The sequence below is a fragment of the Hakea prostrata genome, chromosome 8 (genome assembly GCF_041222555.1).
Source record: "Hakea prostrata isolate BN-2017 chromosome 8, UWA_Hpros_2, whole genome shotgun sequence".
Taxonomy (NCBI): domain Eukaryota; kingdom Viridiplantae; phylum Streptophyta; class Magnoliopsida; order Proteales; family Proteaceae; genus Hakea; species Hakea prostrata.
In genome coordinates this window covers 2291953-2303510 of record NC_142607.1, presented here as the reverse complement: position 1 = coordinate 2303510, position 11558 = coordinate 2291953, and the positions used below count along the sequence as shown (strand labels likewise).

Here is an 11558-nt window from a genome sequence, read left to right as displayed (position 1 = left end):
GAGTAGATAGTAAGGGAGAGGTAAGAGACTTCATTTCTACTGGTGATCAGTTCAGGGAGCCAAGGAAATGATGAGCTTTTGTTACGATGAGAAAGCAGAGAAGTCGATACCTTTGCCTTGCCTTACAGCTGTCCTTTTATAGGAATTCAACATGTCTGGAAAGTTCTATTCTCTAACCAACTTGCAATGCTTATTACTTATGTGTAAACAAGCCATCAAAAGTAATCAAATTAAAGAAGATGACAAAGCAGCTTGGGTTGAATATTGGAGGTTAATTAGAAATTTAGAAGGAAGGATGATGAGCCTGAGCCTGAGGCGTACAGGTAGGGCCAGGCCCGGCAAGAGCTGCAGCAGCTGCAGTAGCAACATTGCGGTCGGCATGGCAGAGCTGACGAAGCTTGGTGGGGACGTACCAGATGGAGAGGCGAGGGTGAGAATTGAAGATAGAGTCAATATCCCAACCATGGCGGCGAGCTGCCATTGCGACGAGGGGTTGGTAGCAAGCCTGCCTCCACGCTCCGACGTTTTCTCCTTTCTCTTTGAATGCTCTCCTCAGTGCGTTGGATGCCTCCTCATCAAGGCAATGCCATGCGTAGCAGTGAACGTAATGCCTCATTTTCGGCTTGTTTATGTAGCATGCTCCTGCCTTCTTCGCATATCTGAAAACCTGGTTTGTCACCTACAACATACATGCAAGTCCGACAAGATCAGAACCAGTCTTTCTTTCTTTTTTACAGGAATACTGTGTTGTGAAAGGGTATAATTGCAAGTTGCAAGTAGAGGTAGAGCCAGCCAGTCTGACATTTGGGATTGGTTGGTTCGATTTGGTTCTAATTTGTGTTTTTTCAATTGGATCCTGATTTTGTTTCTGGTTCAACCAAGCCCAAGCCCAAGCCGATGGTTTGGGATGGATTGGTTCATCCAGAAACCTAGAGGGGCCTAATAGATCTAGAGGGATGACGGTGATCAAGTAGCTGCGACATGCAGTGGTGCAGGGGTCCGGAATCCGAAACCAGTTGCAGGGAGACTGTAGACTTGTCTACTACACTCCACAGGCATGGATGGATGGAGTGAAGAGGAAAGAGAGGATTTTGGAGGAAAGGAAAGGAAAGGAAAGGAAAGGAAACTGGTCTTTCCAGTGATGAAGCGACACGTAATATGTCAGGACCCAGGAGAACAGGATGCCTGTGCTGCCTGGCAACGTATGTACATTTTACATACACACCCTTGGTGAGTTCCACTTATTTACAAGTCTACCCTCAACAAGTCTTTCTTTCCTGTTTTTTTTTCTTATTCATTCTGCCGCAGCTGGTGCCTGGTGGTGGCTCCATTGCCATTGGTAGTGGGAGAGAGGATGAATAGTAAAATAGAAAAGGAGGAGGAGGAGGAGGTGGTTGTTACTTGGTTACGTACCTTGATGGGGCATTTCTCACCACGTTCCCTAGCGATGTTCTGAACATGAATCAAGAATTCACGGCACTGTTCGTATAGGTGGAAGAGATGGTCGATGCCGTTCTTCTTCCCCCGTGCGACCTCACCTGGTTCTGTCACGATGAACGGGTGTTCCCTCTGCCTCTCCACTCTGCCTTTCCCAGCATCCCCCTCATCTTCGTCTTCTTCCTCATCATCTTCGTCGTCCACTCTCTTCTTTCGCCGCTGCTGCTGCGTCTTCTTCTTCTTCATCATCTCTCCGCTGCCTCCCACGTCGATGTAGCGCCTCCTCCTCCACCACTTCCCATCGCCTCCTTCTCTTGTTGCACTGGCTCCTCCGACAGTCCTGATTACATCATCAGCTATCGTTCAACTAGCTAGCTAGCTAACTAATATATTCACTAAACCTAATTAATTAAGGGTGAATTGCAGAAAGCTGATTATAGCATAGGTAGAGAAAATGAAAATGAAAATTGATAGAGCAGGAGGAGGAGGAGGAGCTGGACCTTCTTGAGAGAGTGCATCGAGAGCAAGGTTGGTAGTAGCGTCGGGTGGTAGGAGGAGGAGATTGTGACGACGTTGGCGGGATTCTTCGTCTTCGACGACAAAGAGGAGGCGTCGACGCTCGGCCCTGACGGCTGCCTTAATGCCGTATCTCTCTCCAACAAGGAGGTCCCAGCGGAAGATCTGTGAGAGGCTGGTCATCATCTCGTCCAGCTCCTCCTCTTTCATGTTTACGAGTGTGCTCACCGTGAACCCGAGCTCCGCTATCTTGGTTGCCGTGTAGTATCGGACCCCGTAAGCCTGGAACAACACATCCAATCCTCCTATATCCCTCAGAGGCGGTGGCGGTGGCCTTGTGCTGGTGGCGGCGTATGTCGTCGTCGTCACTTCCAGCAACCGTTGGGGTGGTGCACTCGCCCCTCTTGGCTCCCATTTGAATAAACTCGCCGAGAAGGCGTCGGGATCCATAGAGCCTAGCTATCTGATGAATTTTCTCTCTCTTTCTCTCTCTTGAAGATCGATCACCACAGAATCTCTGCAAATTCACCCGTCTTGGTATACTTCATACAAGAGGATAATAAAGCGAAAACTGTTTTAACGTGACGGAATTGCCCCACAGGATACAGTTAAATGACACAACCCAGCTGCTTAATTGCTATTATTTAACCCTTTTATAGTACTTAAGGGGTATACTACATACATATATATATAGGACTGTTTGATATAAAATGTTGCGTAATATTAGTAAAAGTTTGTAGAAAGTCATCCTGAAGGATAATTATACAAAGCGTATGGGGGGTTAATAACTTAATACAAGTTCTGCCCTAACTTGTACTTGTGTTTCCAGCTATCTGATTATCTGCTGGTTCCTGCTTCCTTTAAGCAGACCACGGTTCACGATGTACAAAAATGTCCTTGTCTTTAAAACTGCGAACCTAGCTAGCTAGCTAATCCTGTTGATAATATTTTGATATAAAGAAAATATATATATATATATATATATCTTCAGAGTTAATTCCAAGGATATAATTAATATTGCCTTTTTGGAGGAAAAGAGAGAGGAGAGGAGAGGAGAGAAAGAAAACGGATAGATTTTGAGTTCTTATCAATGTTAAAGAGACTAACCCTCTGTTAAAAGTTAAAACATAAAAAGTGGTGTTAACTACATGCATATATTATATTATGGGGCAACCTCTGAGAGTCCACAGAACAACATCATGCATGGGACAGTTATAGTTATGGCCCGGGGATCGTCACTACCCCTTTAACCTGTGGCTTCAAAATCAAGAAAATCGGGCCTTGAGTTGACGGCAAATGTGGGCCATTCAAGTGGAGCCCGAAGGGTTGGAAATGGAACCAATGTTGGTGGATGACCCTTGTGATGACTCATCAACTCTCCTAAATTTTAAGTGAAGAAAACGACTAATCTCGATGGTGTAAAAAGGGTGATTTTGGAACATCCGTAGATCGGCGATGGAGAATCCGATTGACGCAAATAAGGTATCAAATCGAAGATCGTCGAAAGACCTTTCCAACAAGCCAAAAATCACCAAAATCGGAGTCCATTTGAGGGGTCAACTTGGGACCGGTTGAATGGCCGGTCGACTGCCCCAACCCCCCAGCCATTTTCCAGCTTCGGGGCAGAATCGGGTTTTCATGTTTAAAACCCTATTTTGAGTTTCTAACCTTTCATACTAGCATTTTAGAAGGCTAGTACGAAGCTGAGGCTAAAGGAGGAAGAGAAACCAAGGGGAAGTAAGGTTTCTAACCATTTGGACGCGTGCTAACACCCAGATCATTGCGGAAACGTTAGGAAATGTAAAAATCATCAAACTCTCTTCTTTAAGCTTAGTTTTTGGAGTAGTTCTTCGCAATAAATGATAGATTTGAGTAGTTGTTGCTTGATAGGTGTTTTGAATGCTTGCAAATAGTTTCATTTATGTTTCCCTTTGGTTTGTAAGTGATTTGTGCGAGTCGTTGAAAACGATTTTGCATTTTGGCTCTCTTCTTTAACCTTATCTTGCATATTTAATTATGTAATTAAATTTCATTATTGATAATATTGCCTTGTTTTAATATTTATTATCTTGTGATTATGTGTGGGACTTTGCACGAATGAAAGGAAAGCAAGTATATTTGCTTCTATTTTCAATATTCTTTGAAAACAATATGAGAATGTATGGGATGGATGAGATTGAATGGATTGAGTGTTTCTTTTACTTTCAAATTCTAAATCATTGATATGAAGATATATGGATGATGTTGAATTAAATTACTCTTTTTATTTTATGTTTCAAACTAGGGTTTTAGGTTCGCCCATTACCCTAATGAACTTACATGAGTATGCATCTAGACTTAAGTACATGAATGCCAAGTGTCTAGAAGTGTTTGGCTAGGTGACCTCACGAGTACTACTACCCTTCCGGCAGGGGTATTGAAGCCAGTTAACCCGTGATGTTAGTGGCTGGGTTCTGAGCGTCAAGCAGGCCCACTATCATCATAGAGAGGTAGGGTTGCATATAATAGATAAGGGCTTCTGGGCGCTCAAGACCGGTGAAATGATCGGTGAGAGGACATGGAGAGCATACTGTCCATTATATGTGGACGACCACTGGGTTAAGGAATGGGATTCAACAGATGCCTCCCGTTGAGGATTCCATTCATAGGTGGAAAGGTATTGAACCAAAAGGGCACTAGGCATGAGGGGAGATATCCGGACCATATGTAGTACGAGACTGTATGACTTTGCACTGGGCTAAGATTATCCTTGACACGCGCCAATCTCATACCAAACGGTGATGTGAGAGAGTGGTGACCTATACCCCAACCATGGCTTGACAGGACTTTACCCAACAACCGTGGAGAACCCAATAGACGTCTCTTGTTGAGGGAGAGTGACTGAGACCGCCCAAAGGAGATTGGTGTACAAACTTAATGCGTGTCTACCATAGAGACTTCATGATAGAGTTAGGAGCATAATATCATAATCATTCATACATCATATCACTATCATTAATTACATTATCGATACTCAAACTATATGTGTGGTGTGGGATCTTGTGTACGAATGCACGATATGATGTGGAATCTTGTGGACGAATGTATGATAAGATGTTGAGTTGACCTCACTGAGTTCTATTGAACTCATTCCTTTTTGTATGTTTGTTTCTATTAGAATATTCTGCAGGTTATGAGAACTCCTTCCAAGTGGAGTATTTCGTAGGTCGTGAGCTTTCTTGAAGGAGTGACTGAAGAAGATGTAGACTTGCATGGAGCTTCATGCCTGTGCAAAGACTATTCTTATGAGGTTGGATTCCATTAGGGAATCAATTTAGTTTAATTTTCGCTGCAACAAACTATGTTTCATTCAAACTCTGATGTCCATTTTGATTAACTTTAGATATATGGATGACTGTAACCTTTTGATCAATCAAGTTTGATAACTTTATACTTGAACTTGATTTATTCTTGTCCTTTTAATTATGCTATATCTTGTGTTGTATGGAATTGTCACTTGAACGTAGGTCTGCGGTGTATCACCCCCACGGGTATTCGGGTATGGCCGAATCTGGCTAGGTGGGGTGTGACAATTATTGTCTTAATTAATTAATGTCATCAGTATTTGTGGTATTGTTGGTGCAAGAAATGTTATTTTGGCTTCAAGGTTTGCTCTAGATTCAGCCTTAGTTCCTAAGACCAAAGCAAGGTGAAAGTGGGCCGCCTCTGAGGATGAGAAGCCACCTTCGACGGTCAAGTTAGTCCAGGCCAGCAAATAGCAAACTCCACTGAGGAGAGAAGACCCCAAGAGATGATGAAAACCATCCTCCTGAAGGGTTAGAAAGCTGAAGATAATGAAGGCTGGAGTGTGTAGAGCTTACCTTCATTCATACTTGGTGAGGTATTATATAAGTGAATCATACCTAAAAGGATAGCCTTCTTCATGGCCCTTGGATGTTGATTTATGAGATGGAGGGTGGAGATGGCTTGCTTGACAAGCTAACTTGCTTGAGTGATCTTTACATCAGCTAGATATTTGTTGGTGAATTGATGGGTCAACATCACCTTTAACCTTGATGTGACATATGCCCATGGTTGAGGGGACAAGAAGGTGGATGCAATCTCCAAGACAAGCTTGGGCCACGTGATGGACTCTTTTGTCAACAAAGGCATTTAATGCCTTCTGAGGACCTTTAATGCTTCAGCTGAGAGCCTTGTCAGGGCCATTTAATGTTGAGAGAATAGTTGAGGATAGAGGTACGATGTGCACCACTTTGTCCTATTCTTTGCTGAGAAGTCCCAAGAAGCTGGCAGGAAGGCAAGTCCGAGAAGTGCCAAATCCGAGAAGTGCGAGATGATTCCCTTTGGTCCAGATTTCAGCCCTTGGACCTAACCTTATAATCTGAACTGGTTCCTTAATTCGAACCATTATATTTGACCATAACAGGTATATATAGGAATCAGCATCGACATACCCTATTCTGCCCTAAATCGATGGTTGATTGAGAAAGCTAGGAGTGTCTAGTAGTAGTAGTAGTAATAGTAGTAGTAATAGTAGTAGGTTGATTCATTCGAAATGGTGTGGTAGTTAGTTAATTGAAGCTTACAGTGCGAAATAGGGGTGGGTAAGGGTTATGGTCTTATGATTTATCTACTTACTTACGGGGTTCGTGTGTATCATTGGTATATGTGTAGCTAGTAGAACACAGAAGGGAAGGAAAAGAAGTCACAGAGAGCTCAGAAGAAGTTGTCAGCTGGCGGTGCAGTTGCAGGTGCAGCCGAGTCAGGCGAGTACGTCCAGATGAGAGGGAGAGAAAGATTTGCAAAAAAGAAAACAAGAAGCGAAGAAGGAGGAGGAAAGACTTCTGTATTCTGAAAGGTTGATCTCTCTGTACTTCCCCAAAAACACCCTAAATCCTATCTTGGATTCCTCTTCCCACTTAAATCCTTCCCTTCCTTCCTACCCAAAAAACAAAAAAAAAATCCTTTTCTTCCTCTCCTCTCCTACCCTTTCAAAGTTCAAACTTCAAACCCTCCCTAGTTGTTCTACAAGTTAGTTTCAGGTTCAATTTATGCACGCCAATGCAACAGATGAAATTAATTAATGACCACAAATTGTTCACCGAAACAAAAAAAAGAAGACTTCCCAATTACCACTCCGGCTGTCCCCCTCCCACCCGTTGGGTCAGGTACGATACAAGTTCTTTTCAGGGTTAGATAGAATGTGGTGTATGTGAATCGGAATCCAGACCGCTTGTTTTACTCCTATTTTTAGGGTCTTGCTTGGGTAAATGCGCAAGACCGTCAAATCATGCATTTGGGATGGTCAGATCAAGACTTCGGTCGAAATTTCAGTCTTGACCATCGAAATTTCCCCTTAGTTCATAAGTTTTAGAACATAGATTCATTAAACACCACCGTACAAATCAAGAAGTAAGTCATAGTCAAAATCTCAAATAGCCCAAGAGTTAGCTTGAGGAATAGAAATATACTAGTCATACCAAAGAGACCCTAAAACATATGTAAAGAGTAAACTTGAACAATGAAAATTCTAAAAAATGATGAAAATTAATTTTCCCATGCCAGGGACAAACTTTGAATCATCTAGTAAATGAGCACAATCTTCACATAAACAAGCATCAGACCCTACATCTCCCTTTAGGGAAAAAAGGGTACATCAAAGAGGTGAACCCTCAAAAGAGCCCAACAAGACACATAACGTATTAAGGAAAATATAACAGGCATGGGGAAATCCTTATAATAAAAATACCATCGAAGCATGATGATAAAATCAGGCAGAAGTAGAACAATGAATAATTGGTAATTAAGTAGAGATTTCTCAAGTATTTTAGATTCTATACATACAGGTCAAGCTCTTCCAACTGTGGCAATCGAAAGACTTAGAGGCATAATTAAACACGTGTTGATAGACAACTATGGTCTACATTGTGGGGACCCAAACCCAAACCCAAACTTAGGGAAGCTACCTCAAGAACTTTGGGCGAGGCTTTGGTTGTTGCATTACCAGTACTCTTGTATTCCTAAACTTACAGAATACAAGTTTAATTACCATGCAATATTCCTGGTATAATTACACAAGATAGGTTGAAATCTACTCACCTGAAATGCATTTTTTCAAAAATTTGAAAATCCTTTTCAGACTTGTGGGATATAAACATGTCCAACAAATTCTGTTCAACATATATTAATCAGCCAAGAAACATATGTTGGTAATGCTTAATTGCGATGATAATTTAACTAAATTGCCTAATTGATTGATGCCAAAATGGAAGTCTTAGTAGAGGTCTTATCTAAAATTGAAATGTTAGGGAGACATTCTTGAGGGTAACACGTAGTCTAACAACAAGACAAATTTCCAGAAAGCCTAGCTTTTAGCGGTGGTCTCACTGTTCAACTCTTCTCGAACCAACTTAAAATGAAAATTCATTAAGCTTATAAGCTTAAAACTAGTGTTCTATCCTTTCTTCAAGCTATTTATCCTTTATTTAGAATGAATGTCAACATTTTGAACGAACTTGTATTGATTTCATTACAACTTTAGATGGTTGCAACTTGCAAGAATGAAATAATCATTCATAAGAATTTCTGAGATGAAACTATAATTGATAAGAACAAGAGCGTAAACATAAAGAAATTATGTGAAACAACTGTAAGACCGGATTACCTTATCTGTTTCTTCCTTCTTTTTTAATTTAATTATGGGCTCCTCCATCTTTCTTATCAAGTGATACGAGACTCCCAATGCATACTGGTCCGCAGAAGTTGCGAGACCTAAACTTCCTTCATGCGGATCATAAACCAGCAGAGAGCTCCTACAAACCCAAACCCAAACCCAAACCCAAACCTAATGAAATTTGCCTCGAGAATAAGATCACCGTTCTTTGAATAGCATATTGGTTTGATGTACTCATATAAGTTGAATCCGGTCGCCGACCGGAATCCATGAGGTGTTTTTTTTGTCTTGTTTTCGAGTTTTATAATCCATGAACTTAATGTGTACGTCAAAGACTCAAAGCTTCGAGTTTTACTGTGTAAATTGGAAAAGCTAACCAATGGAATGTACTAAACGATTAAACCTAAAATCAAAACCACAAATCGCACTCATGGTTTTGAGTCTTGAGAGGAAGAAGGCTATATATAGGAAACGATGCCTTTACGCTGGTATGCGAGTGCCTGCATGCTGCCTGGTAATTCTTTATTTTTGTCCAATCTCTCATTCTCTCTGAGCTGGGTCGTATAGATGAATCTGCACAGTGCAGTCACGTGGTCGATCGCATGCGCATTCCTTTCAGGCTCCAACTCTGCGTAGGCAATGGCCGGAACTGTCAAGACACTACATATTATTGGGCGTTTGGCATCAATAATTGCACAATACTAAGCTGCTCACGGTTAAGATCTGAAGTGGTGGTCGAGATTTAATCTAGATCGCCCGTTTTATTTTATTTTTATTTTTTTAAACTTTTAGTGATGCAGTTCAAAATGAAAATATATATATATATATATATATATATATAAAATATAAAAAAACCAAAACAAGTGGTTGAGATTCAACCAAAATTCATTTGGACCGTAGACAAATGCACAACACTGAAGCACAATATGCAAAGGAATATTATGTATATTGTATGCACGCCCCAAAGTGATAAACTTTGTAATAGACTCATGAAAAGTCTGAGTTTGGATCTTTTATGCGTCAAGTGGAGGTTTGTAATCTTTTCACATTCACGAGAGAAGATTTATTGGAGATTTCATCTCTTTATTGCATGATCAAAAAAAAAACATGAAGAGAGTATAAACCTGTACTCTTTAAGCATAAACCTCTACTTGATAGGTAAAAAGGCTCGTACTCCATAAAATCCTCCTCATAGTCGGTCTATCCTGGATTTTTATTTGGAGCAACGGCTGTCTGCTATTGCCAATGGTTAGGATTTGGCCACATAGTGAAAATTAAATTAAACAATTATCAAAGAACATTTGCTTGAATAGGTAAAAAAGCTCATACTCCATAAAATCCTCCCCATAATCAGTCTATCCTGGATTTTTATTTGGAGCAACGGCTGTCTGCTATTGCCAATGATTAGGATTTGGCCACATAGTAAAAATTAAATCAAACCATTATATATATGTAAATATAAAAAAAAAAATTTACATCAAAAAGTTTAAAAGTTTTCAAATTTACAGGATGAAGTCCCTCAATTTACAGGACTCAATCCCTAATTCTCAAAATAAAAAATCATGTGGGGTAACCTGGCTGCGTTCCCAGTGATGTAACGGATTATGGTGGCGGCGGCAAAGGAACCACGAGGAGGTGGGGCGGAAGAGCACAGAAAGTTTGGTAATTTAGAAATTGGTTCGGACAAAGGAGTTGATTTTGTAAATTTGTAAACTTTTAAACCTTTAGACATAATTTTTTTTTTATATTTACATATATACTCCCAACCTTTCTTTTACCATTTAGTTGATCAAATCTTAACTATTGGCTGTTCCAAATAAAAAATCCGTTTATCTTCTGTCATTACGGTGTCTTTTTCTAAATGGCTGCTGGAGCCCGGGAGTGGGAGGTGGGAATCAATGAAGAAGGTGCTAGTGGACCCACATAAAAGCATGGGAGGGTCAAACAACCAACCACTAAAAATATTTCAATAGGGAAAGAGAGTGGAAGTCCCACATCATCTCCGGAATTAAGATGAGTAGAATGAATCCATTCTGTAGTGTTCTTTTCCACTTTTTCTCTTCTTTCCTCTTTGTCTCCCTGAAAAGATAAATGCAATTGAGATCTGTGACGGTCCACATAGTGCACGCGCCAAAGTAACCTATGTCAACATCCGATGCATATGTTCACGTCAATTTTCATGACAGGATCTACAGAATCGTTTGTCATCTTCAACCATTCCAAGTCATTTTTCTGCTTGACCGAATCATCACTTCTTCTGTTTGCTTTAATGCCTGAAAGGAAGAAAAACAGAGCAAAACTGGGCTACCAGCCTACCCCACCCAACAAAGGAAAAAAAGAAGCAAATAAAGCGATAAAGGGTCTAGCGATTAAATCCCAGTTCCAGTCCAGCAAGGTGAGTTGGTTTCATCTCTTAGCTTTTCTCTTTCAGCGAAAAAAGCTGTTATGTTCAGAGGGCTTGGGCTTGGGACTTGGGACTTGGGAGTCCCGAGTTCCGACCACCTCATTAGTCCCAGAGAGGCCAATTTTGGCTGTTTATGCAGTAAAATATTAAACATCTGAATGTTTAAATAAAACAATCGCTGCATCAAGGAGCAAACAAAGGGAAAGCTTTTCTTTGAAGGAAAAGTTAATGGACTTTAACTTCCTTGCACTCCCTACTCCCTACTATAATCGCTCCTTCCCCTACACATCAGAAAACAGGAGGACCCCAATTCCAGGAAAGAAATAGAGAACAGTAGGTAGAGTAGAGTAAAGGGGATGCCATTATCAAAAAGAAGAAAGAGGAAGGAAAATAAAATCTGGAAAGCCATCATGAAAATGAAGAAAAGAAAGAAACAGGCAAAAGAACTACAAAAGTTGAAAGGGAAAGGGAAAGGGAAGGAAGGAAGAAAAAGTGAAGCTTTGCTTCCTTCGCAAGATTCCATTCCAT

At 40.8% G+C, this 11558-nt stretch overlaps 1 protein-coding gene across 1 annotated transcript; it reads right to left on the bottom strand.

The window, feature by feature from the left end:
- Positions 1-273: 273 nt before the first annotated feature.
- Positions 274-2430, bottom strand: LOC149006218 (floricaula/leafy homolog). Its single transcript, XM_089165859.1, is given in 4 exon segments — positions 274-679; positions 1414-1686; positions 1689-1777; positions 1938-2430. Coding segments are annotated over 4 exon segments (1224 nt in total). The 5' UTR covers positions 2404-2430; the 3' UTR covers positions 274-283.
- Between the last annotated feature and the right edge of the window lie 9128 nt (positions 2431-11558).